General features: G+C 44.4%; 1 protein-coding gene, 1 long non-coding RNA gene and 1 pseudogene across 4 annotated transcripts; 1 reads left to right on the forward strand and 2 right to left on the reverse strand.

Annotated features, from left to right (window-relative positions):
- Nucleotides 1-10,791: 10,791 nt before the first annotated feature.
- LOC136496133 (BTB/POZ and MATH domain-containing protein 2-like) lies at nt 10,792-11,892 on the reverse strand (annotated as a pseudogene).
- Nucleotides 11,893-14,630: 2,738 nt separating this feature from the next.
- LOC136496606 (uncharacterized) lies at nt 14,631-19,796 on the reverse strand. 2 transcript variants are annotated; one of them, XM_066492327.1, is made up of 6 exons: nt 19,406-19,796; nt 18,544-18,652; nt 17,535-17,626; nt 17,193-17,451; nt 16,518-16,661; nt 14,631-14,872 (listed from the first exon to the last, which is right to left on the reverse strand). In XM_066492327.1, the coding sequence occupies exons 1-6, from the start codon at nt 19,750-19,752 to the stop codon at nt 14,783-14,785; spliced, it is 1,041 nt and encodes a 346-aa protein (XP_066348424.1). In that variant the 5' UTR covers nt 19,753-19,796; the 3' UTR covers nt 14,631-14,782. The 2 variants fall into 2 exon arrangements, with proteins under 2 accessions (XP_066348424.1, XP_066348423.1); XM_066492326.1 differs by lacking the exon at nt 14,631-14,872 and adding an exon at nt 16,287-16,403.
- A 3,436-nt stretch (nt 19,797-23,232) lies between these two features.
- LOC136497309 (uncharacterized) lies at nt 23,233-25,683 on the forward strand. Of its 2 annotated transcripts, none has more exons than XR_010769274.1 (2): nt 23,233-24,700; nt 24,894-25,683. It is a non-coding gene; the product is annotated as an uncharacterized lncRNA (long non-coding RNA). The 2 variants fall into 2 exon arrangements; XR_010769275.1 differs by having other exon boundaries at nt 23,233-23,905.
- Nucleotides 25,684-26,022: the final 339 nt, after the last annotated feature.

The following is a 26,022-nucleotide window of genomic DNA, read 5'->3' on the forward strand; positions in this document are numbered from 1 at the left end:
TCATACACAGACAGAGCTTGGTTCCTGGGTCCCAATGACTTACTGAGATAAGCAACAGGGTGTTGTTCCTGCATCAATACAGCCCCAATGCCATAATCACTAGCATCTGTCTCAACTACAACTGCTTGTTGAAGTCTGGAACTTGTAACACAGGAGCCTGAGTTAGCTGTTGCTTTAGAAGCTGAAATGCTTCATCAGCTGTAGCAGTCCAACTGAACTGAACATTCTTCTTGAGCAACTCAGTAAGTGGCTTGGTTATCATACCATAGTGTCTGATAAACCTTCTATAATATCCTGTTAGGCCTAGAAATCCTCTCAGTTGTTTGACATTGGATGGAGTAGGCCAGTGTTGAACTGCAATAACCTTGGATGGATCTGTTGCTACTCCATTTGCAGAAATGACATGTCCCAAGTAGTCAACAGAGGTCTTTGCAAATGAACATTTACTTCTCTTGATCAGAAACTGATGCTTCTCAAGAATACTGAATACTTGCTTGAGCAACTGAACATGTTCTTCTAATGTTGCAGAGTAAACAAGTATGTCATCCATAAATACCAATACTCCTTTTCTGAGCAAGGTAGCAAAAATCTTATTCATAAAACTTTGAAATGTTGCTGGTGCATTTGTCAGACCAAATGGCATCACCAAAAACTCAAATAAGCCATGATGTGTTCTAAATGCTGTTTTGTGCTCTTCCCCAGCAGCCATGCAAATTTGGTGGTACCCAGAGCGAAAATCTAACTTTGTAAACCATCTAGCACCAGCTAACTCATCCAGTAGTTCATCCACTACAGGCATTGGATGTCTGTGCTTAACAGTGATAGCATTGAGGTGTCTGTAATCAATGCAAAAACGCCAACTCCCATCTTTCTTCCTAACCAATAGAACTGGTGATGCAAAGGCACTAGTGCTAGGCCTGATGACACCCTGTGCTAACATTTGTTGCAGTTGCAGCTCAATCTTAGTTTTCTGAATGGGAGTATTTGTAAGGCCTCACCTTAACTGGCTGAGCCCCTGGTATAAGAGGTATTTGATGATCTGCTGTTCTTCTGGGGGGCAGGGTCTTGGGCTCAGCAAAAAGATGATCAAACTGCTGAATGAGTTCTGAGACTGCTGGTGGGGTCTCAACAGATTCAGAGGTATCAATACTACATACTGAAGGAATCCATTCTTCCATTGTGGGCACTGTCATTTGTATGCAGTGACATATTGCTCCTTTTCTTAACAGGCCAGCCAGTTTCTCCTGAGAAATAGGTATGCAGCTGGAAGTATCATCCACTACTCCCTGCAACTGCACCTGTTGCCCATCACAAGTTACCTCCATGGTTTTGAGCTTGTAATCAACTGTCATAGGACTGTGTTCCTCTAGCCAGTCCTCTCCAAGAATAAGATCATAGCATCTGAGTGGCAGTACTTTGGTTTCTGTCTTGAAGGTCTGGATTGACCAGGTTAACACTGGGACCTTCTGATTGCACAACATAATACTACCATCAGCAGCCCTGAATGTGCTGGCCTGACAGGAAACTATCTGAATCTTCAGATGCTTGACCAGCTGATCGCTGACAAAAGTACCAATGCTACCAGAGTCCACCAACATGAGAACTGAATGTTTTCCAATCTGAGCCAACAGCTTTAGAGTTTGCCTAGGGCTGCTTGGTGGATTTGGAGATGGATCCACTGTCAACACTGCCTGCTCCTCGGCTGGTGTCTGAACTTCAACATCAGTTTCGTCAGATAACTCATGAATCTGCATTGCATCCAAGATCTCCTCTAGAACATGCAGAGATACATGAGTAGGACACTTATGACCGGGATTCCACTTCTCACCGCATTTGAAACAGAGACCATTGCGGCGCCGAAAGGCCTTCAGAGAAGCTAACTTGTCATCGCCATCAGCCTGTGGCACCTTGGCTTGGGTTACCGCCTTGTCAGTTACCATAGCGTGCTTCGGGGTCTCTCTGGTGAAATCCCGCCCAGAGCTCTTCCCCTTGACCTGACTCAATTCTTGCTCCTAGATAAGCGCCAAGGCACTGGCCGTATCAACATCACCCGGACGATGAAGCATGAGAGGAACTCGGATGTCTTGCCTGAGCCCACTGACAAATCGGGTAACGAAGAAGGTATCATCGATGGCAGGATTGTAGAGCACAATACCATGAGCGAGCTTCTCGAAGGCAGCCTGATACTCGAGCACCGATGATGTTTGCTTCAAGGAATCCAACTGCCGCAGAAGGATCTGATAGTCGTACTTGGCCATCACGATATCACAGAGCTTGGACCAATCCGCAATCCGCCCGCGGCGTTCGACAGTTTGCAGCCAGGTAGCCGCAGAGCCCTTGAAGTTGAGCGATGCGAAACGTGTCTTCATCATCTCTTCGACCGCGTACACCTCGAAGTAGACCTCGCATTGATCCCACCATAAACGCGGATTAGAGCCGTCAAACTTAGGGAACTCCATTTTAGGGAATGGCGGATGATGGGAAGATGAAGCCTCTGCAGTATGAATGGGAAGAGCAAAGCCCGCGGGTGTACGGTGGACGATGCGAGGCGGAGGGTGGCCGAGCACACCTCCGCCCGCGCCGGGCCCATGGGCGAGTCTACGCGAGGTGGCGTCGCACTTGACGAAGCCCCTGGCGCGACGTTGAGGTCGATCCCCGCCGTAGGTGTATGCGGCGGTGGCGGCGGATGAGGATGCTGCCGCTGGATCGGAGGTGGAGGCGGGGGCGGCGGAGGAGGTCGGAACTCCAGGCTCTTGATTCGCGCCGCCGTCTCGTCCATCCTCGTCGTCGTCTCCGTGGAGCGCTGAAGCAGCGTGCCCATGGACTCCTCCGCGGTGACGCGCCATTCCTCGAGCGCGCTCAGCTTGTCGAGGGATGTCGCCATCATCTCCTGGAAGCCCTTGAGCTGGGCCGCCATGGATTCCATGGTCGCCTTCAAGTACTCGACGGTGGCGGCCATCTCCAACTGGTATCTCGGAGGATTTCGCTTCTTCGGCGCCAGAGATGCGAAAAAAAATTCCCCCAATCAACCGATCTCTCGATACCAAATTGTTACGATCTAGGATAGATGAAGGGGAATTGAGACTGGGATTAGCATGAATCGGGGAAGAATAGAGGGAACACGGCTGGATTCCGTGGGTTGGGGAGCTCGGTAACAACCGTTATGAGTTCGTTACAGGAGAAATGAGATCTGTTCTTCGTTAACCTTCTCTCTACCGCGTCACCGGTTTATAAACCACCGGCCGCTTACAGACACTGGGCTTGGCCCAAGACACAGGACGGCCCACTACCACTACCATAGCTAAGGAGGCCCATAACAAGTTGGTCTTGCCCTGCAGTGAGATGAGCTCCATCCAGTCGAAGGGGTTGGCGACGTCGTACATTTTCTTGTGCCCGAGCGCCATGCGGTCGGCGACGAACTCGATGTACTGGCTCATGAGCCCGCCGTTCATTCCAACCAGCGCGACGGGGAGCCGCGTCGCAGACGAACTCGCGCTCGATGTCGATGGCGTCGGCGACGATCTCGCGGACACGGAACTCATCGAGCTTGCCGCGGCGGCGGCCGGCTGGCTCTCGGCGGTTGGAGCCTGGCCCAGCGCTGCACCTCCCTCGTGCGGCCCTACGCCCGCGGGTGGCGCGCGGCCAGCCCCGGGCATCTCCATGTGTCAGCGGCAGGAGGTGTGGCAGAAACTACACTAAGCACTCTGAAGTACATCAGCCAGTTCTGTCGAGCATATTTCATGGGAGAACTCGAAAATTCACATTTTTCAATAGGATCAGAAATGAAATAATAAAGTTTATAACATTTTAGCCATTTCTTACATCACTTTCCATGCAACATCAAAGTATAATATTTATTGTTTATAACAGCGGAATATAACTATGTTATCAGAGTTTCAGCAAAAATAAAATCATTAAATGATAAGTTAAACATTAACATGATGATCCGTTATATACATCATAACAGGTTATAAGTTTTTCTATTGTAAAACATTTTGGTGGAAGTTTCAAATAAAATCTATGTCCGCAACGTGAAGAAAATCCTCGCTGAGGCCATCAGAAGGTTCCCGCACACAAGTGTCAGCTCTAGCATCCACCTGTCACCTGCAACAGGGTAGAATAAACCTTGAGTACTCAATTGTACTCTGCAAGAAAAAGACTCCAAGGATATGCAAGGCTATCTGACTTGTGGATTTATTGTATATGTAGGAGCATTACTAAACGTGCATCCTTATATTCAATTTTATTAGTAGTCATCATTAGTTCATTAACTAACCATTCTATGTAAGCACCTATGCTACTTTCAAGCAGGTGGTAAGTAATCAGAATCATTTTACCATCTTTCATGTTCTAGTTCTTACTACGGTGTTAGATCTAGACAAGTCGTACCATATTACACGACGATTCGTGAACCAATATATTCTAGCTGAGTACCTCGAAACACACGCCTCGCTTATACCCTAGGCACATGCATGACTAACCCACCACTCTCCTATCAAGGGGTCTAGGTCCTCGTCCAAAATTGGACTCCAAGCCTCCACACCTGAGTCCCGAACTCAGTGTGGTGCTTAGACCTCCATCATCCCCGCCTTCAATCAGTCGGTCCAAAAAAAGAGCCGAAACCCACAAGAGAGCAATGAGTCTTCCCACTCTCATAAGTAAGCATGTGCTCAGGATAATAAGTTTATGACCTGACTAAAATCCACTGCAATGGACGGTCCTCAATTGACACAGGCAGGAAAATGCACCCAGAGCCTCGCTCGGTTACCTAACCAAGTCCAAATCCAAATCCAAAGTATGGTCCCGCTCGGTCTTCAATTATTATCCATACATATTACATGTGATAGTAACACGATAACAGTAACAATAATATATTTCATATCTCTCGCGAGTGACAGGCAATCACTCGACTTCTACCGGAGTCATGTAGCATAGCAATATACACGATCCTGTCATACTAGAAAAACTCATAGGATAAGGATATATATATGCAAGTGGGTTTCATTCAACTCCTTAAACTTAATGCACAAGCATAAAATAAAGTGTAGAATAATAGGGGTTATGCACCGGGGTTTGCCTGGCTAAGATATAATCAAAAGTTAGCATTCCATCATACTGACAGGATTGTCAATGCGCCATCTTCTCTGCTACTTCAGTCGACTCTGGATCGTTGTCCCTATTATGATATTCGTGGATGCAACATAGAGACGTAATTACTCAACAGCAATCGCAACTCTTCTAATGACTAATGTACTAGACCACGTATCCAAGTTGTCGAACTAGGCGCTAATTCCCCACAATGTTTTAGTTATAAAATCCCTAGGTGTTTCAACATTTTATTGATTTTAACATATATTTTCGAACTATGGCTCATTTAGCTACCTTAGCAAACTAATTATTATGGAGCTACAAAAATTACAGTGATCACCTAATAATGTTAGAAATCTGCTGTAAAAATTTCAGGACCAGTACTACTACCAATTCATCACAATAATTCCTACAAGTTCATGTTTTACTCATTTTAAGTGCTTCAAATTAATTAGTCTACTCTTGAAAATTCTATGAAACTAAGTGAACAAAATAAATTAACAGATAGGTCATGATTTTAGGAACCTAACAAAATTAGTTTCATAATTTTTGGACACCTACATAATTTTATATGATTTACCAAAGATCAGCTAAGAAACATAATTAAAAAATCATTTAACTAATTCGCTTAAAAAGAAAAGGCGACGAGCCTAGCATGGCCCACAGCGCGGATGCGGCCCATGCGAGCCGGCCCACGACGGGGGCAGCCGGCGTGCGTTGGCACTCTTGCAAAAATGCCCTCGCGTTACCAGGCATTAGCGCAAGCACTACTCGTACTATTCCTATAGACAGTGACTTTATAAGGAAGCTCTCGTATTCTCTCGTCTTCGCATCGAAGAGGTCCCCAACGCCTCTGCGCTCGCCGGCATCACACTAGCCGGCACTGAGCCGCTACGCCAGCCAACTGGGACCCACGCAGACCTAGCTACGGGGTCGACCCTTACCTACGGGCTTACGTGCAACTCCGGGCAGCGGTTGGACAAGTCAAGACGTAGTAGGATGGCCTCTCCACGACGACGGGCACCCTACGGCGGTGGCAACCATGTTTCGGTGAGCCTTGGCATAAAAGAGATGATAGAAACAGTGGGTGAGCATCAGCGACTCACCACGCACCTATCCGTGGCGGTGGCTTGGCCAGAGACGCCCCGAGCAAGCCTGGTCGCGTGCGCGCGGCAAGCGAGATGGCGGGCCACGATGGCATGGCCGCGTCAGCACCGCGAGGGTAGTCGTAGGGGTACGGCTTAGGTGCGCACAGCGAGAAGGGGTGCAAGGCAGGTCGGGTGGTGCAGCCAATTTGGCTTGAGGCGGTGAGCTGGTGGCTGCCTACGGTGGTGGTGGGCTAGGTCTTAATGGCACTATGGCGGGGGCAAAACTCCAAAATTGGAGCTCGGTCAGGCACCATTCAAGACGGGGTGGGGACGGTCAACTAGAGGACTTGATGGCGGTGCCAGAGACACGACACCACGACCTGAGATGACACCTCGCAGCCGTATTAACTCGCGCGGCACAATCGGCCATGGCGGAGTGAGCAGAGAGAGAACCGGAGCTCGACGTGACCGGCCTTGGCAGGATGCATCCGTCGCGATTCGGCCGACCTGCGCATCGCTACTACGGACAACACACGCACACCACTGACCGGCACTGCCTGCGGGGCTGTTGCGCCATAAATGGCAAAGCGATGGTGCGGGCAGCAGAGGAGGGGGCAAGCCCTCGTGCGCGCAGTGAGGGGACGAGCACATCACAGCGCAGTATTAGCAGCGGTGACATCGTAGCAGAGCGGTAGGGACAGCGGAGCAGCAGCGGCTGGCGACCCGCAGCACAACATGGCTAGTGGCAACAACACAGCGCGACAGCGGGATAGGACGTCTATGTGGTAGGGCAGCCAGGGCACCGGGTCGGCGATGGCGGCAGCACCACACGGCAAGGCCAGACGGCCAACTGCGGCCGGCCAGGACGGGCAGTCGCGGCCGACCACGCACGGTAGTGCGCGAGTGCGCGTTCGAGCCCAGCGACACCAAGGCTCCGCACGATGGTGACCGCGCACACTCGGCCAGGCAACCGAAGCAAGTGTCGTGCACGAATTTTAAAGCATTCGAAACGTCTAAACCGTTGATCCAATCACCAAACCACTTTTGCTATACCTTAGAGGGTATATTAGGCTACTAAAATAAGCCATAATACTACCCTACTCCTTAACCCAATTTCTCTACAAAAATTGCTAAACATCACAATGCCTAACCTTTCAAAAGTTCATGAAATTTTCTGTGTTAAATGGATTTCTATTTCTAGTTGCACTTTTAAGCTATTGAATATAGTACTTAACATTATCTATCAACACCAAGTATTTCATTGTCATCTACAAATCTCACATTTCAAACTTTATTAAGGTGTCACATACATGTTTTATAGTATTTTTGTTCAATAAAAATTAGTTTTAAACCCTAAGTGATATAACATGACTATTGAATCAACTTTTGTTTCGCATTTTTGTCGATCGTTTCGAGTTACAGAAATTGATCTACACACTTTATCATATGCATTAACACATAAACATGATGCTCATGACATGTTTTAGTAAATGATTTATGGTGTAACACCGAGGGTGTTATAGGAGGCCCCGCGATGGGTGACTCCCAAGGCTGCGGCGGACCCTCCCACTGGCGGCGACGACTCCTTTGGTGCTGGGCGGTTAGGGTTCAAACTCTAATCACTGGGCGTGGGGGAGACGATCGGCGAGGTGGATGAGGTTCTGCACTCGTTCGAGCGAAAAAGAGACGGAAAAAACAACACGAGGGATCGAACCGTGGCTGTGGGACGCGGTCCGCAGGTGGCTGGGCGCGGGAGTGGGAGACGTAAGGGATACGCGCGATCCTGATCGTTAGATGGGAGTGAGCAACGAGAGAGAAGACTCAGAAGTAACGTGGATGGTTCATTTGTAAAGAGTTATTTTTCTGGGTATATTTTTTTGTGTATGTAGAGGGAGGCTATCTCAGCGGAGGAGATTTTTTTGGTAGACTTAGCATAGAAAAAGATGGTGCTTTATTAGGGTACATATATGACAAGTGTATCATCATCATATTTAGAACTCTTATTCAAGACCATGGGTATGATTTTTTTTTTCACTGCACAAGTTCTAAAAATGCTCCCATTGTTTTTTCACAAGTTCTTATTATTTCCCTTCTTTATTTACATTCTCTTTTTTTTTCATGTTCCATATACGTGCCTGGGCAATATGTACTACCTCCAGATTGGTTTATAAGGCTTAGCGCATCTTCAAGAGACTCTTTATATTCTTTCTAATTTACAGGAATATAGATTTTGGTGAAAAATTATCCTCCAACATTCTCTTCAATTAGATATCCAAATATAGACATCCTTTATTCCGGATTTCTCGCTAGCTAAAGATGGAGAACGAGGATGGGTCTCTAGACTGCGGACTGAGATGTAGAAAAGCTATTGAGGACTATAAAGATATAGAAAACGATTTTTACTCAAATGACTCTCCAAATGATGATTTAGAGAATAAATTTTAGAAAGGCTCGTGGAGATACGCTTAGTCTGACATGTGACACGGTTTTCTAAATTATTTTGACCATTTGTTTATTCTATGTTATATTGTTTGTGACTATGAACTAATGATTATGAGATAGTATATTTGATATTACTAAGTTTTTATTACAATACTTAAACATGGCTTATCAAATTATTGGTCAAAGGTTATGAAGTTTGACTTTTAACATACGCAAAATGCCTTGGACAAAATTTAAATAGAAGCATGCCTTAGACCCTATTTCAATTAGTTAGAGCTAATCAAAAGCTGCTAAAAAATATAGCTGATCTAATAAACATGTCTTAGACCCTATTTCGATTAGTCAGGGAGAGAATAGAAAGCTGCTAGAAAAGGTTATATTTGATCAAATCAGTTTAGATAGTAGCCTAATAAAGTTTATAGTAGCCTAATAAAGTTTATAGTGCCCTTGTATCATTTTAATGAAGTTTTAATTTCTTGGATGGATACACTAATTAAGAATGTGAATATGTGAAAGATTTAGATATAGAATAGTCTAATCTCCCACCGTCTCACGAGACTACTCATCCGTAACTGTCCGACCATCTTGTCTAAACTTTCTTTCATCGGTAATGCATCGATAATGCTTCCACCCAGACACTCCTGGACCCTTGACGGGCCTGCGCTCTACTGCTATCGGCCCAACAGGCTGTCTGCTCTCTACGTCTCGTTCATCTCTCTTAAAAATATCTCCTCACTCTGCACGCCCATCACATGCTTCACGGCACCGCGCGGCCATCCGGTCGTCCCAATTCGCATCTCGCTGCCTCGGCCATCTCCTCGTGTGTGCCCCCATCCTACGACACGTCGTGCCACGTACTCTTCCTCACCGTCGTGACCATCTCCCCGCGTGCACCCATCATGCACCGCCCCGGGCACTCTACCTGGCCGCACTGCCCCACTCCGCCTTGCGCCGTGGGCATCCACCGCCGCGCCCCACTCCGCACTCGATGTCGTAGCCACGGCGCACCGCGCCACCACCACCCCGACTCCACCAGGTAAAGGTCGTCGCCGGCCGGGACATCTTCTCCCGCGGTTGGCCGAAGACACCACGACAGGAACAAGCGCATGTTGCAAGTGTATGTTTCAAGTGTTTTAGAGGTGTTAGGCAAGTGTTGCGTATGGATGTTGCAAAAATAGATCGGGATGCTGCACATGTTGCAATAGCTATACATGAATGTTGCAAGCATTTGTTCTAATTGTTTATCTGTTTTTTAGACGTATGCTACAAGTGTTTTATTTGGACGTTGCATATGTTTCACACAGATGTTGCAAGTGTTTGTTTGAAATGTTTCATCCATTTCAGACGCATGTTGCAAGTGTTTAATCGGGAGGTTGCATATATTTCACACAGATGTTGCACGTGTTTGTTTCAAATGTTTTATCTATTTCATACTGTTGCAGTAAGTTTTTTTTGGTGTTGCAAGTGTTTTCATGTTTCAAGCCTTGAATGGAATGGCCAGAGTCACACGGCGCACATCCATGGGCGGGGGTGCGAGCGCGATACGGAGTAGGCACATGCACAGAAGCGGAGCGAAAACGTGTAGTCCCTGTGTGCGAGCAGGTGGTGTTGGCAAGGCGAGGCATCTGGACGACGCGAGCGCGGGAAACGATGGAGGGCGTGGGAAACGGAGATGCAAGCGACACGGGTGCAGCCGCGGACATCCGTCCGGGCTGGCATCTCCGTGTTCATAGCCAAATGGACGATATGCTTGAATCCATGTGTTTCCATATATAATAGCACCAAGCACATTGGGAGAAGTGATAAACCTACCTGAGGCAATCATATTCCATCGACAATGCATATCGTGCAAGATAAAACTGAAAAATGCGACGAGTTTCAGTACAGATCCAAACCAATTGATTTAATGTCACGCGAGCACACAACATGAGAAAGGAAAGCGTAAGAAGAAAACTAAAGGACAAGCAATGCTATTTACGTAATGGATTTTCTTCAAATTTTCATTGTAGCATTGTATCACTGCAGCGCACATTCGTTCTTCCGATATAATAGGAGCTGCAATGGATACAACAGCAATAGAATTAATTAATGTGATGGATAGTGATCGAATATTGATGCTGCAGCATTTTACGTATTGCTGCTTGCTGTTCACCTATATTTCCAGTGACACTACTTATTGCTCCAGAGTCCAGACGGCAGCGACCATGTCCAAAATCTCCTTCATGATTGCAGGGCAGCTAGTGATGAGATGTTTGAACCCATCGGTTTCCATGACAGCACCAAGCACGTCACGCGAAGCTATGAACCCAACGCAGGCACCTCTGAGCTGGGTGCAGTGGTGTTGCTCTGCTAAAGCTAGGGTGGTGGCCGCCGTCTGCACATCAATATCGCGGCACAGCTTTGCTTCGCACAGGAGCCTTAACCTGTCAAGCCCATACCGATCGGCTGCAACTAACAGGTGCTGTATTGCCACAATGTTAACTGCTGCATTGTCATCGCAATCATCTGGCAAGGAATCCGTGTCGTCGCAATCATCTGGTATGGAATCCGTGTAGACGAAGTGCGCGCAGGAGCGCCTCGAATACCGCAGGCTCCAATGTCTTGGGTCTTGATGCAATGCGCATCCTTCTCCTTCGTCGCGCCAAAGAGCTCCGCCCTGAACACCATGGACCGTGCGGCCAGGATGCACCGGTGAGCAGGGAACAGTTGGTCGCCCACACTGAACGTCACGTCTGCACCTTCCCCGCTCTTCAGCATGTGTGAGGTCCTGGTGCAGCTTTGGCTTCGGAACTACAACGACGGCGGCTGCATCTTCAGTGTGAGGCACTTGTTTTATCGTCAGAACACACCTGATGGTGAAGCGACCACCGTTGAGGTGCAGCAGCTCCTGCAGGCTGGATTTCTCAATGAACGTAGGCCAGCCCCAGCCGGCACCAGCCGACGACTCAAAGGTCTTTGAAGTTAGCTTTTTCGTGATCACTTGATCTTGATCTTTATTGCCCAATAGTAAACTGAAACTAAATGCAACACTGACACCTGCTGTCCCACTGACAAAATGCAGGAAGGCTGACACATAAGCACTTTTGTTCTCGTCGACCCCATCAGGGTACAAGTCGATCCTCCAGTCGCAGCCGCCGGCGCTGAAGGTGCTCGAGCTGACGGACTTGCCCGTGCCCATGCCGTCCAGCACCGGGAAGTCGGTCACCTCGAAGTTGTGCGTGGCGGTGACCTTCCCCGTTACGCACCTCGACGACGATATGGATTCGATAGCCATGGCGACTGGCGAGGGAGCACACGGCAATATAGGCGTTTTGCACAAAACAGATCTGCTGCAGAAGTGCAGAGAGCCTTTTTTTTTTTTTTTTGAAAGCCAGAGCTGGGGCCTTTGTTTATAGGAGGAGTACTTCTTCTATTGCGCGGCGCGCGCTATGCGACCGTTCCCGACTCGGCGCCGGTTGGGAATACGTACTATAAGCAACTTCAGGTGACTCAGATTAAATAATCTCGTGTACAGTCCGGTCTTAAGTGTCTGGGCAACAAAATAGTCCGGTTTTAAGTTTTTGGGCGACAAAATGCATCCAACAGCCTCGCCAAGACCGTCTAATATAAAAGTCTTTTTTTTAAAAAAAATGTTATCTTAATTATCATTTGAATAGCCATTTAAATAAAAATCACTCTCTACATCTTTTCACCTTCCAACAACTTCTCTGTATCTTGTGTGCATTATAGAAAGTCATATCTCTATCTTTGGCTAGCGAGAAGTTTAAAATAAAATGTTAATATTTAGATATTTAAATTAGATAAGCTGTAACCAAAATCTATGGGCTTGTTTGGTTGGTGCCTCCCCGGCAGTTGGAGAGCCAGATAGAGATCTAGACCCCAGGGCAATGAAATCCAACGCATGGGTCTCTTGCCTGGGCCAGGCAGCTTTTGAGTCCTCCAACCAAAGAAGCCCTATATCCCTATTATCAATTAGAAAGGACATAACGAGACACTTAAAGTTATTCCAAGTCGATTTCCAAAATATTGAGTCTTCTATTGTGGCTTTATCGGTCGCTAGAGTTGGCGAGTCACCGTCGCTTGCCATCCACGTCTCCCTTCGTGTTTTTTCTTGCGCAACTCGCCATTCCCACATGCCTCCCCATGACCCCCCCCCCCCCCCCCCCCCCACATGAGCCATTTGGGCCTTTCCCCACGCACACCTCGCTCTTCCCCTCCTCACCACGTGTGCTTCCATAGCATGTAGGTGTAAGGGACGGCTTGGGGGTGGTGCGGTGACGAGGTTGTGCGCTTTGTTGCCTAGCGTGTGGGCGTTGGAAAGCACGATGAGGTCTTGACATTGAGGCCCTTGGTGGCGAAGGCCTAGTCTATGAGGTCAATGTCACTATGGGTCAGTGGCGGATCTAGGATTTTGCTTTAGGGTATGCCAGCCAAAAAATTTTATATATAATTAGGTAAAACCATTTGATAATTCGGTAAGAATTATGAATTTGTAACATATAATCAATATACGTGAACTAAAAGTACACGATAAGTCTTCAATTTGGAGATTTAATTGAAACCATCCATAAAATATACAATATAAACATCTAAAACAATATATTGTTACAAATATAGAGATAACTCAATGATATTAGATAGGATTAAAAAAAGAGAGAAAAGAGTAGAGATTGAACCTCATTTCGTTGGCCGGCAATCGGGCTGGGAGTCGTTAATCGCGGAAGCACAGGCAGCACCAGAGCAGCCTAGGCGGAACGTGGATATGTTGATCTCGATGTTGGGTACTTGCAGCTTGCCCTGAATGCCTGTGCAGATTCATTAATTCGAGACTGCGGGCAAAGACTCCATTGCAGAGTCCTTCTGATGTCTGAATCTTCAATACCTTCGATCAATGCCAGAACAAACGAGGCTACGATGGCTGGGCGGCAACCGCAGGCATCTTTCCCAACGATGAAGGGAGACCACCACGGCACTACGACCTCGATCACGAACGTCTGGAAGACGAGACGTGAGAACCCTCCTAACCTCCCGTCATGTGGCCGCGTGCACGTGGGCCTCAAAGGCCGTCATGTGATGTGGCCTCGTGCCTGCATCACCACGTGGGCCTGAAAGGCCATTGACGTCGCAAAGCAGCCGGCAGGCGCGTTGTTCGATTGACTTTGCTTACAAATATTATATTATACATACAGGTTGCGCCCTGTAGCTCTGCCACTGCTATGGGTGTGTTTAGTTCTCCTTCAATCTGTAGCCTGGCTAGCCTTATAAGCCAGTACAACATGGGTTTGTTTGGTTGATTGGTCTACTCAGCTTCTGGCTTTTGGCTTCCGAGAACTTTTGGCTGTTGAAAGGTCCCAAAGGTGAGGTCCAAAGGCTCCTAGGAAGCTGAAACAAATAGGGCCGAAGTGTTCAAATGTTTTTATAGGTCATTGAATGCTTATGTAGATAAGTACATAGAGATCATATCTTCTTTCACTGAGTTATCTACACATCACATATCTAGGCGAGAGAATGTTAAAGCCAATAGTTTAGCACAAGCATCTGATTATGATATTTGTGAGCAGTTCCAGATTGTAAAAAGTTCATACTTAGAAGTGTTTGATGTATATAATCTGGACAAACCGGACTGTCTGGTTGCTGGAAACCAGATGGAACGGTACGGTAGGTGACACCAGATGGTCCGGTGTCAACACATTCATCCCTACCACCTCCATATAAGCGCCATCCTGAAGACAACTAGGGTGTCAAGTCTACACACGTCCATCCCTGCTACCTTCATATAAACGCCATCCTGTAGGCACCCAGCGATTGTTCTCATTAACGCCTCGTCACCCATCGGCTCGCCTCCCCTCTGGCTCTCCTCAACAGCGAGGTCGCCCCACTGCCACAACGATCCAACCCTTGCAATCTAGATGCTGATTAATCAGATTGTATTCATTTTACTTGCCACTACTCACAGCATTGGCATCGTAGAGCTGTTTCGCATCAGTTGTATACGCTGCTTGGCATTGTGTGGAGATAAACTGCTTATTTCTCTGATTGTTTTTGTAGATATCATACACAACATTATTGACAAGGAAACTACTTCAGTCTCAGATAATCTTTGTCCTACAATTGATACATATTAGAAGCTTCATGATCTCGTAGAGAAACATTTCTGAATGATATCAGAGCCTTGATGCTGCTGAGGAGCCCATTACAATCATCACTTTGCCAACCGCCTTCCTATCTCTCAGGGCAGAGAAAGCAAGATGGGCCTGTGGAAAATAACACCCCAAAATATAATTGACACAGATTACATATACGCCAAAGCTCGACCACAATCAATTTCTTATAGCTAACAGTTGAACACATGCAATCATTTGCCAAGTATATTCAAGCAGAATGACTTAAACACATATATTCTCTTATCAGAGATGATTGGTGTACATGCAATTAAATCTGGTTTGAAGCAGTTTAATAAAGGGAAAAGTCCACTTTTTGTCATCCAACTATTGCCCGAGTTTGTTTTTGGACATGCAACTCTCAAACCAGAAAGCTTTGACCACCGAACTATCAATAACACACAAATTTGGCCATCTAGTTTGTAACAAAGGTAGTTTTGTATTTTCTGAAAATAACAGAACTGGATTTAAAAAAAATCAAATTCATTTTAAATAAGAAACATATGAAACCAGTAACAAAATGTTTTTAAAAGTATTATCTATCTATTGGTCCTCTATTTGAATTTATTGGTAGTTTATCTGCTCCTATTCCTATTGTTTTATTACTTGTAGTCATGTTCGTTACTTATTTAAAATCATCATTTTTGCAACATATTATAACCGAGATTGACCAAGAAAAATCATGGCAGACTACGAGTAAATAGAAGATCTTCAAGACGACACCAACCACGCAGGTGCCATGCTCCAGATATAGATCACATTTAGCCATTGTAACTAGTACGGCATCACGGGCCCTAAATAATTTGATTAATTTAACCAACATATTCCGTACTCTATTTTGTGTCTTGATTCTGTTAGTCAATCACTAGGCTTAATATAGCCCAAAATGATGACTTAAATAAATAACAAGTATGACCAAGAGCAATAAAACACTAGGAACAACTACAAATAAGACCTAAATAAATCCAAATCTAGCACCGATAGACACATTATATTTTTAGAAAAAAATGACACTGGTTTCATATTTTTATGACTTAAAACGTGCTAGTTATGAATTTTTAGAAATAAGTCAGTTTTTGTAATTTCCAGATAATACAAAATCACCTTCCAAACTAGCTAGATGGCCAAACTTATCCAGTATTGATAGTTCAGTGGTCAAAGATTTCTGATTTTAGAGTTGCATGGCCAAAATCAAACTTGGGCAATAGTTCAATGGTCAAAAATGGACTTTTCTCTTTAATAAAATGCCCATACTTATTCATTCAAATGGAGAACAGCTGTTGTTTAGATAGTATGCTCCAGCTGCATAGCAATACAACGCTAACATGTGAATAGATGCTTTTACAAGTATAATGAAGAGCAATTTTGACTCTAGGAAACAACATGATACCAAAGTACTCCCTCCATTCCAAATTGTAAGTCGTTTTGGCTTTTCTAGGTACGTGGCTTTTGATATGCATCTAGATGTATATTATGTCTAGATACATAATAAAATCTTTGAATCTAGAAAGGCCAAAACGACTTACAATTTGGAATGGAGGGAGTAACTAACAACAGATACGGCAATATGGCAGTACAAATGTACAATGGTGTGAACAGTACATGTGTAACAAGTTAGACCACCCTGGTTCAAAACAAGCTCATGAGATACATTAAGTGTTGCCGTCAATACAAGTTGTTGCCTTTGGGCCATGCCATCTCAAACATGATAGCTGCTAAATGTTGCTTAGTTGCTTACCTCAACAAGTCTGTAGCGGTGTGAAATTTGAACTTTTATCAGACCTTTTGAAAGCCATGACAAGAGTTCATTGAGGGAATCAATGAGTACTCGTGGTCGATGAGTTAAGTAGCTTCCCCAGTATAAACCATGAACTGTCCAGTTCTGAAACAGCACAAGACCATGGTCAGTTGTTTCTTCTTTTGGAGAAATTAGTTAGTGATTTCAATACGCATAATTTGTGAATCAAATAATTGTATCATCAGTACATCCTTGTTTCAGAAGTTTCCCTTCACTGCTTAGATAAGCAATGTTATTCAGCAGTGCTACCTGTTTCCCCTTATAACAACTTCAAATTCAGTACATGCATCTTCAACTAACTGGTTACATATTTTCTTATTTCCCGCCAACAATCATTCTGGTGCAGCCAGCATTACTTTTAATTGATTACATGATTAGTTTTCAAATTGCTCACATGTAAATTTGTAATAAGTCCCATAATTCAGAATCCACTATTCAATTTAGCAAGAAAAATGACAGTACAAATTCTAGAGATGTATGTCAGAATCACAAATTCTAAGAATTTAACCAACATAAACAGGGCATGTAGCCCAACTGCCCAAGTGCTGAAAGCCAAATTATATTATAGAAAAATCTGAATAATCACATTCTTAATATTTTTATGCATAAGCGCACCTTAACAAGAGCAATATTCGCTCGAATAACTGGAACATCACCACTGGCAAATCCGATGACAAGAATGTGCGCACCCCAATTGAGAAGTTTCAGGCTATCCTGAGTTAGTTTCCCCCCGACTGGGTCATATAAAACATCAACACCTTTCAAGCCTCTAGCCTTTAAGAAGGACTTGGCACTTTCTACAACATTATCCTTGCTTGAGTCAATTACATGATCGGCTCCTATGGACTTGAGATATTCCGATTTCTCAGCCCCCCTGAAGTCAAAGAGAAGGTATAGTAGACAATAGACACCAAACACTACCATATTGTGAAATAGTTATCTCATCGTGTTAATCACCTAGCAATTGCAATAACAACAGCACCACAAACTTTTCCTATTTGCACAGCAGATACCCCGACTCCACCAGCAGCACCAAGAACAAGTAGCACCTGAAATTACAACAATCAAATGAGAAGGAATGAAGTACTGGAACACAAAGGTCAAGTTGTTGCTTATGTCCTTCCGACCTTCCGTTTATATGTATCAAGGGTATATAAATGTCTCACAACTGTTAAAACAAGTAACACGTAATAAGCATCACAACAAACCTTGGTGAACTAATATTAGGTGATGTGGAAGACATTAGTTCCCTCAACTACAGAAGGAGACAAATCCTACGAATGCCTATTAACAATAGTAGAAGATATAATAATAATACAAAATATGCATAATTTAATAGCACATGAACTATCGCCCTGCTTGGCTGCCCTTTTGTAGGAGCAGCTGCAGCTGTGGCTGCTTGAATACTACAGTAACTGCAGACACAGCGCTGATGCAGCAAGCACTTCCGATCAGGTATGTTTATAGAAATCAAAATGCCATTGTGTCAATGATATAAATGCATACTGTATGGATAACCTCAGGTATACACTACAAAACTTCAAGTATACACCTTGACTAGTATGTTACTATGTTGTCTTACAGAATAATAATCATAATACACAGAATTATAATCCCTTGGTTCCAAATGTGGTTTATGATAGCATGGACGTTAGATAGCAAATTTAATCTAGTAAAATATTCTGAGATGTATTTCCTGCTGAGAGTTATTATCAAAAATGCCCAACAGACTTGTTTTTTCTTGTCTAGCTGTTTGGGACTTGTTTTGTGGAGAGGAGAATTGAGAGTGGAGCAGTAGTTTAGAGGTAGTGTCATTTGTGCTCCTTTTTTGTCTCAACTTCGTTGTGAGCTGGCAATCCCAGAGCTAGACCATTTGAATCCTGTTTAAGTTTTTGAATAAAGCCAGCAGATGCCTTTGGTCTAAAAAATGCGGAAAACACATCACATCACATAGAAGAAAGGAAACCTGGCCAGCCTTCAATTGGGCTCGGTGAACAAGGGCCAAATGTGATGTACCAAATGCAACAGGTAAAGCCCCAGCTGTGACCATATCGCATCCATCAGGCACTAAAAATCTGATTCAGAAAAACATGACATCGATTTAGCATATCTCATAAAAGGAACAAAATAATCATTACATAACTAACACATCATTTTTTTTCTATTCCATACATACATTTACATCACACAGATGTGATGGCAGTAATTCAGTTTGAACTGTTAATGCTAAGCACAGTCATTATGCAAGTATGCATTATTAAGATAAAAGATATATCCTTGACGAGAATGTGTAGATTAACAGGGAGCCTAATTGTGATATGGTTCAGCTGATGGAAATGCTGAACTGAAAAAAGTAACAAAACCAAATAGGGAATATAAGACATCCACTACAAGATTAGCAGCATCCACTTTTGAGAAAACCACAAGATTCAACACAAATTCAGCTGGTGGACAAATCACTTGCATTTCACGTCAAACAGCACTAACATGGCCACCTCCTCTACATTGGAAAATAAAAATACACTTCCTTTCCAACTTACAGGAATAAATCAACAAAAAACAGCAATACAGAAAAGCAACACTAATCTGAATGGTTATTATTTCTTGACAACAGAGTATGGTGCCTGCATTTTTTTATTTTATTATTAGCATGTATGGCCGAGAAATGCATTATCCGTTTATCTGTACAGCGTCCAGTTAACATGAGATTTACCGGTTTAAAAAACAGCAAATATTTATGCTCCTGGGATCCCCATCCACACCTAAAGTCACCTCAATCAAACAGAAGAAGAAATCCGAAAGGAATTATAGCACAATTAAGAACTCACAGCTGCTTCTCCTCGGCGACGATGAAGTCAGCGAAGGACCCGAGGCCGGTAAAGGAGCAGACGCGGTCGCCGGGCCGGAGCCCACGCACACCGGGCCCGACTGCGTCGACCACGCCAGAGTAGTCGGATCCAGGCACGAACGGCAGCGGGGGGCGCTCCTGGTACTTGCCCTGCACCTGGAGGAAATTTGCGAAGTTGAGGCTGGTCGCCGCGACTCGCACTCGGACTGCTGTTGGCGACGAGATCTCCGGTACCGGGTGGTCCCCAGAGACCGCGGCGAACGGGGAGGCTTCGCCGCCGGGGGGCAGCGTGGGGTCGCCCAGCCGCCGCACCACGAGCGCCTCCATGTATTTGGTTTGTCAAGGTCAGTAGGTGAGATGATGCTCTTGACTTCTTGTCTTAGGAAAACGAATAGACGATGACGCTATTTTATTTTATTTTTATTTTTTTAGGGGAGAGACGATGACGCTAATGGGCCTTCTCGTTCTAGCTTTGGGCTGTCGCACAAGCAGGTTTTTTACCGTTCCTAACGGCCCAATATTCTCATTTTCTATTTATAAGTTGTTGGAGAATGAGCGATTTTTGTTTGAACGAGGGTTTTAAAATGATTGTTGGAGATGCTCTAAAAACAATTCCAATGCTGAAATCAACCAGTAATTTTCATACAAGACATCACAAGTACTCCCTCCATTCCAAATTATAAAATGTTTTAGCATTTTAGACACATACAGCGTGTTTGGATTGCGGAAGGACCACGTCCGGCACAAACTCATCCGGCATGGACCCATTCCTAGCAGGTTCGGATAATTACCTGTGCACGTTTGGTTTGGTCACGGACCATGTCGTCCGATGGTTTTGGAAGGGATGGGGTAGCGACGCATTTATAAGGAAAGGAATGGGTTGATGACGAACGGATCCATCATGTGACGAACCAAACGCCAGCGCCAGGCTTGGATGTAGGTTCGGATCATTCCGCAGCAGGTCGTCCGGCAAAACAAACACACCGACAAACACACCGATAAATTTTGATACGTATCTAGATATACACTTGTGTCTTAGATAGTAAAATCAATGCTGTTCAAAAAAAAGATAGTAAAATCAGTGCATATAGAAAATCAAAAAATTATTAATGGAGGAAGTAGAAATCATCGTACCGTATGTATCAATGGATTGATTTGATAAAAAAACATAGGATAAGGGGTATGTATCAATGGATTGATTTGATAAAAAAACATAGGATAAGGGGTATGTACCAAGATAAAAGGTCTTACAAGTAGTTATTAATAAAATTGAAGTTGGAGTTGAAGTTGTTACCAAAATTTGTGGAATTGGTTTCGATTGATACTCCCTCAATCATGTAATATAAGGAATCTAGAGTTCAAATTTTGTATCAATGGGGTGTTTTGGGACTGCTCCACTCCATGTTTTTTAGCCAAACAGGTTCAGCTCCACGTAACTCTGCTCTAGAAAAAAGGTGGAGTTATGAAAGCACCTAAATAGGTGCTCCACAAACTCTAGTTTTTTTTGTGCAGCTGCTCCACGGTCAAGTTTGTGGAGCTAAGTTCGTGAACCAGCCTCGAATACCCCCCCCCCCCTAAAATACAAGGTACTCTACGTCCTCAAGCCCCTCTCTCCTCTATCTTTTTTTAGAAAATATTAGCGTCATCCAAAATAACCCGCATTAATTAAGAAAAATAGCAACTGACCTACTCCCTCTATCCTAATTAGTAAGGGGTAAGGTGGTCTTTTGTCAACCTCCTTTTTTTGAGGGAAACAGGAGGGGGTGCCCCCTACTGTGCTTTTATTAAAACTTAAATAAAAGGGATACCATTGTCCTACAAAGTTCCTCAAGAAACAAAGAAGGAAACAAAAAAATTTGAAAAACTACACATAAGCTTCTAGCCATTGGGTAAACAACGGTGCTAAGCTGTTTTTTGCTCTAAGAATAACTTGGGTAAATTCTCGTTTGAAGATGGACTTGCAGTGAAGAATTGAGGGCTGCACTTGCTTGAAAATAGCATCATTTCTAACAGTCCAGATAGACCAGCTCATTGTTACAATAATCTCCATGAAAAAAGGAAGTTGCTGGTTTTTAAAGGAAACCAGAGTTCCAAGAGGATATGTTGGTTGTTGAATAACCAGTCCAAGAGTTGCCCAACAAGATCTTGAGAAAGGACATGCTAGGAACACGTGAATGAGGGATTCTTTCAGGCCTGGGTGACAAAGAACACAGTTATAATCTTCCAACACCATTCGTTCTTCTTAGGAGCTCTCTAGTGCTAAGCCGGTCCTTGAGTAACAATCAGAAGAAAATTTTCCTTTTGTTCTAACAATAGGATTTCCATAGCCAAGAGAAAGCAGGATGAACTTGCCTTGTACCAGTGAGGTGCACATATGTTTTTTTGAAGTAAAGATGTTTTTTTTGACGCGATTGAAGTAAAGATGTTAGAACCCCAAATTTATGACCATGAATCAAAACCACCTTGTAAGTCCAAGGATTGCACAGTAGCCAAGAGCTGAGTGAACTGCTGATAAGCTTCTTCATATAGGGGTAAGTGAAAAAGATCATGTAAGGAAGTGGATTGGCAAACCTGCTGAACAGTGATGCATTTGTCTTTCACAAAGGAGAAAAGCTCTGACATACTAGTGCTGAAGGAGAAACCATTCCAAGAATCTAACGAGAAGAAATAGGAAGACCCATTATTGACCATGGCCATCGCCATGCCTTGAAAGCAGGTAGCAGTTCCTGAATGTCACGCAACCAAAAAGAGCCTTTGCAAGTTCTTGCTAGTGGTCTACCATTTGAGTATCTAACCTCCCAAACAAGATATACCCAAGGGATGTCCAATCTGTTAAAAAACTTATGCATGTTTACCATAAAATCGTTTGAATCCCTTATATTACAGCTTATATTACAAGGAGAGAGGTCAGAGGGTCAGAGAGTGTATATCTACCCTACCCTATAATACACCAGTTAGAATAAATTTACAGCCACACAACAAATGTCTGCTCCACAGTCATGACCTATGCTACATCCACATCCATAAATGCACCTAAAAATATAAGAGACTTTTCCCTGTGTGCCATTATAAAAGATCGTAATTCCCTGTGTGCCCCTGAAAAAATTTAGCGGTCTTCAGCGCCACTACTCCAACTTTTTCGTGTCATCCATGCCACTTCCGTCAGTTTTGGCTCTAACGCCGTTAAACTGCAGGTGTGAAAAGACGAAAATGCCCTTAAGTTCAAATATGTTATTAATTTTTTTTGAGCATTTTAACGACTTCAAATGAAAAAACTCAAAATTAGAAAGTTGTAGATCTCGTCGAGATCTATAATTTTCATATAATTTTTTTTTCATTTAATTTCGCAAAAAAAATATGATTTGATATGATTAATATATCTTAGAAAAATCATATTATTTTTTTGTGAAATTAAATGAAAAAAAATTATATGAAAATTATAGATCTCGACGAGATCTACAACTTTCCAGTTTTGAGTTTTTTCATTTGAAGTCGTTAAGATGCTCAAAAAAAATTAATAACATATTTGAACTTAAGGGCATTTTTGTCTTTTCACACCTGCAGTTTAACGGCGTTAGAGCCCAAACTGACGGAAGTGGCATGGATGACACGAAAAAGTTGGAGTAGTGGCGCTGAAGACCGCTGAATTTTTTCAGAGGCACACAGGGAATTACGATCTTTTATAATGGCACACAGAGAAAAGTCTCAAAATATAACACCATGCACCAGATTATCTCTTAGCCATTATCTTCTCGTTGCTCATCAGATCCGACGGCTCATGTGTGTCTGCCCTCCATGGCCCTCACGCGGACCTCCCACGCGCATGCGAGGCTTGCGTTGATTTCGGTTGCCCCGACGCCTTCTTCTCTCCCACACGCGCGACTCACGGGCGCCGGCGATCCTCTCCCCAAGGCGCGACCAGGGCGATGGCCACCAGGGCAAGCCGGCCGCCGGCCCCAACGCCTCTGCCGGCGGAAGCAGCTGTGTCGCCCCTTCCACGCCCCGCCGACACCGCCTCCGTCGAGGGGCTCGAGGCCACGGCCACATCACGCGACCCCAGGGACGCGGGGGCCGCCGCCGCTGCCGCCGGACGAGGCCGCGCGGGGTCGCCAACGAGCGAGACGAGACCGCGGCGGGGCGAGCCGCCTCTGGGCTAAGCGCCACCGCTCCTCCCCTTCCTCTCGCCAACGCTGCCACAGCGAGACCACTCGCCGCCTCCGCGCCGCAAAACCAGCCCCCCAAACCCTATTCCCCGCCTCCTCGGATTGCCCCGCGAGGACTAAGCGAGGGAGCGCAACGGGGAGTCCTCGCCGTCGACAGGGAAGGGGAAGGGAGCCGACAGTCGGGGAGGAGAGGAGGGCAGCGGCGGGGCGGTCATTAAGCAGGGGAGGAACCGGCCGAGTGGCGAGGTCCAAATTGAGTGACGATGTGATACGGCACTGCATCCGATCCGCCACAACCACTGCAACTTCATGGCCATGTACGTAGCCTTATTTTCCTCTCTGTTCTTGTCTCGGTTTCGGTTTCTTGTGTGGTTGTTTGCGATGATAAATTTCTAACAATCGCTGTCAATTTAATTGTTCCTATTTTGCGAGAGAACTATATGTTACAATTTTAACCACATATTTGTATTATTGGTTATCATTTCCTATTATTATTGGTGCTTATCCTTTGAAATAGCCATGGGAGGGCATATAATAGATTTTCATTTAACAATGCCCAGATCATCTATACAGATGAGGCCTAGAACTTGTGTGTGAATAACGATGTGCGATAGATGAATTCAGTTATCTGTATCAACCTGAACTTTTTTCCTGTGCTTGGGGGATACCTTTTTATTTTTCTGACTTCAATTAACTCATTACAAATGCTTTGGACACAATGTACTCTCTTGAAGATGTTGAATGAATATTTTGGGGAAAATTCATACGGCCTTGTATGGATTGGTGTAGTGAGGAGCTCTGTTGTGCGGTAAAGAGGCTTCTTCTGTGTTTTATATGCCATGAGTGCATACATGTTGGTGCGTAGTTTAAACACCATTCTCATTTTTTCTGGAGGCCTGCATGAGCTTGAGCAGAGCACCGCTCCTGTATGTTTATAAATGTCACTCTGAAATGAACTGTCAGTTTATTTAGCTAAATAAAAAAAATCACAGAGAGATCACAATGGAAAAGGAGACATGACCAGATTGGTGCAGATGCAGATAGGTTCTTTGTCTGCCTGCCACCAAAGAGATGGAAAAGCAGGTTTTTGCATGACTTGAATAAACTGCAAGGTGAAACTATCTGTCTACTGTATCATACAATTAATAGTCATTTGATTGCTTGACAGAACTAAAAGATGTCAGATCCTTTAATTTTTTTTAAAAGATCAGATCCTCTAATTTCTGACATACATGCTTATTCAAGCATGTGTGTTTCTGAAACTTTGGGCTTATTGGAATGTTTGTTTATTGCCTGACATTTCAGGGGAAGGGACAGCCTGTGTTATGCAATGCCTATTTTTTGCATCTCATTTTTTGGTGCATCTGACACTCCTACAATTCACTACATACAGGCACGATATGTTTACTTCAGTTTCTATTTTTGTATTTCTGGTAAGTTACCCTAAGCTTGGTGATTTGTGTTGGTTAGTCAATCCATGTGCCCTGACTTCAATTTTAATTATTGCAGCTAACAGTTGCTGTTTTGGTGCCTGAATCTATAATTTGGTGAATTTTTACATTTAGCTATAATACTTCTTGTATGGTTCTGAACTATATGTCCATTTGCCTGCAGCTCACTCTGCGAGGAACTGACATTGCACACTCGGCACAAGCTAAAACCAGATGACTTGATTTGACCTTTGGAGGCTTCATGCTGCCTTATGTCAAAATTCAGGAACGGGCCGCACAAGTACATGATCTTTAGCGACCACTTCCATCTTGACAGTTTCTGTGACTGTTTCCTATGTCTAGACGTTCGTGTGTGGGGTGGTTTCAGTGAACCATCACTCCTTGGAATGGATTGTCCTACCATGCTAACTGTTGGGCGAAGAGCAGAAGCAAGTTCTGATTGCTGCTCATGCTCCAGTCCAATTGTTGCAGCCCTGTATGCAATGTCATAGGCAATGGAACTGCAGAAGAGAATTGTATCGATAGCTTCTAAAGTGAAGCATCTCTGAGTTTGTTCTCTTGATCCCTCAACTGTAGCCAGTGATTCTTGTAAGATCAGACATAAAACCGTGTTATTGTTATATCATCGTTTCGTCATTTTCATGTGCATCCCTGAAATGATGCTGTAGCGTTAGCACGGGCACTGTACTAGTATTATAAAGTTTGGATGAAGAGGCAAGAGTTTGGTAAGAGGCGACCTAGATATATCTCTTTTCTTTTTCTGGCTGGAGTCCGTGTCTTCTACAACATGTCTCCCTCGCCCCTACAGCATTCCGAACCGACACCTCACACGCCCACCCCCCAGAAAAATGCTTCTGATAATTCATACGGCTGCCGAAATTAAACCAAGCACGCGACAAGCTCTTCTATATCTATGTCTATTAATAAAGAGGCAAAATTTCAGCCTCTTTTTTGGTCTGGGCTTTTTTTCATCTGGCTCATTC

Source organism: Miscanthus floridulus, chromosome 12 (genome assembly GCF_019320115.1).
Source record: "Miscanthus floridulus cultivar M001 chromosome 12, ASM1932011v1, whole genome shotgun sequence".
NCBI classification, from domain to species: Eukaryota; Viridiplantae; Streptophyta; class Magnoliopsida; order Poales; family Poaceae; genus Miscanthus; species Miscanthus floridulus.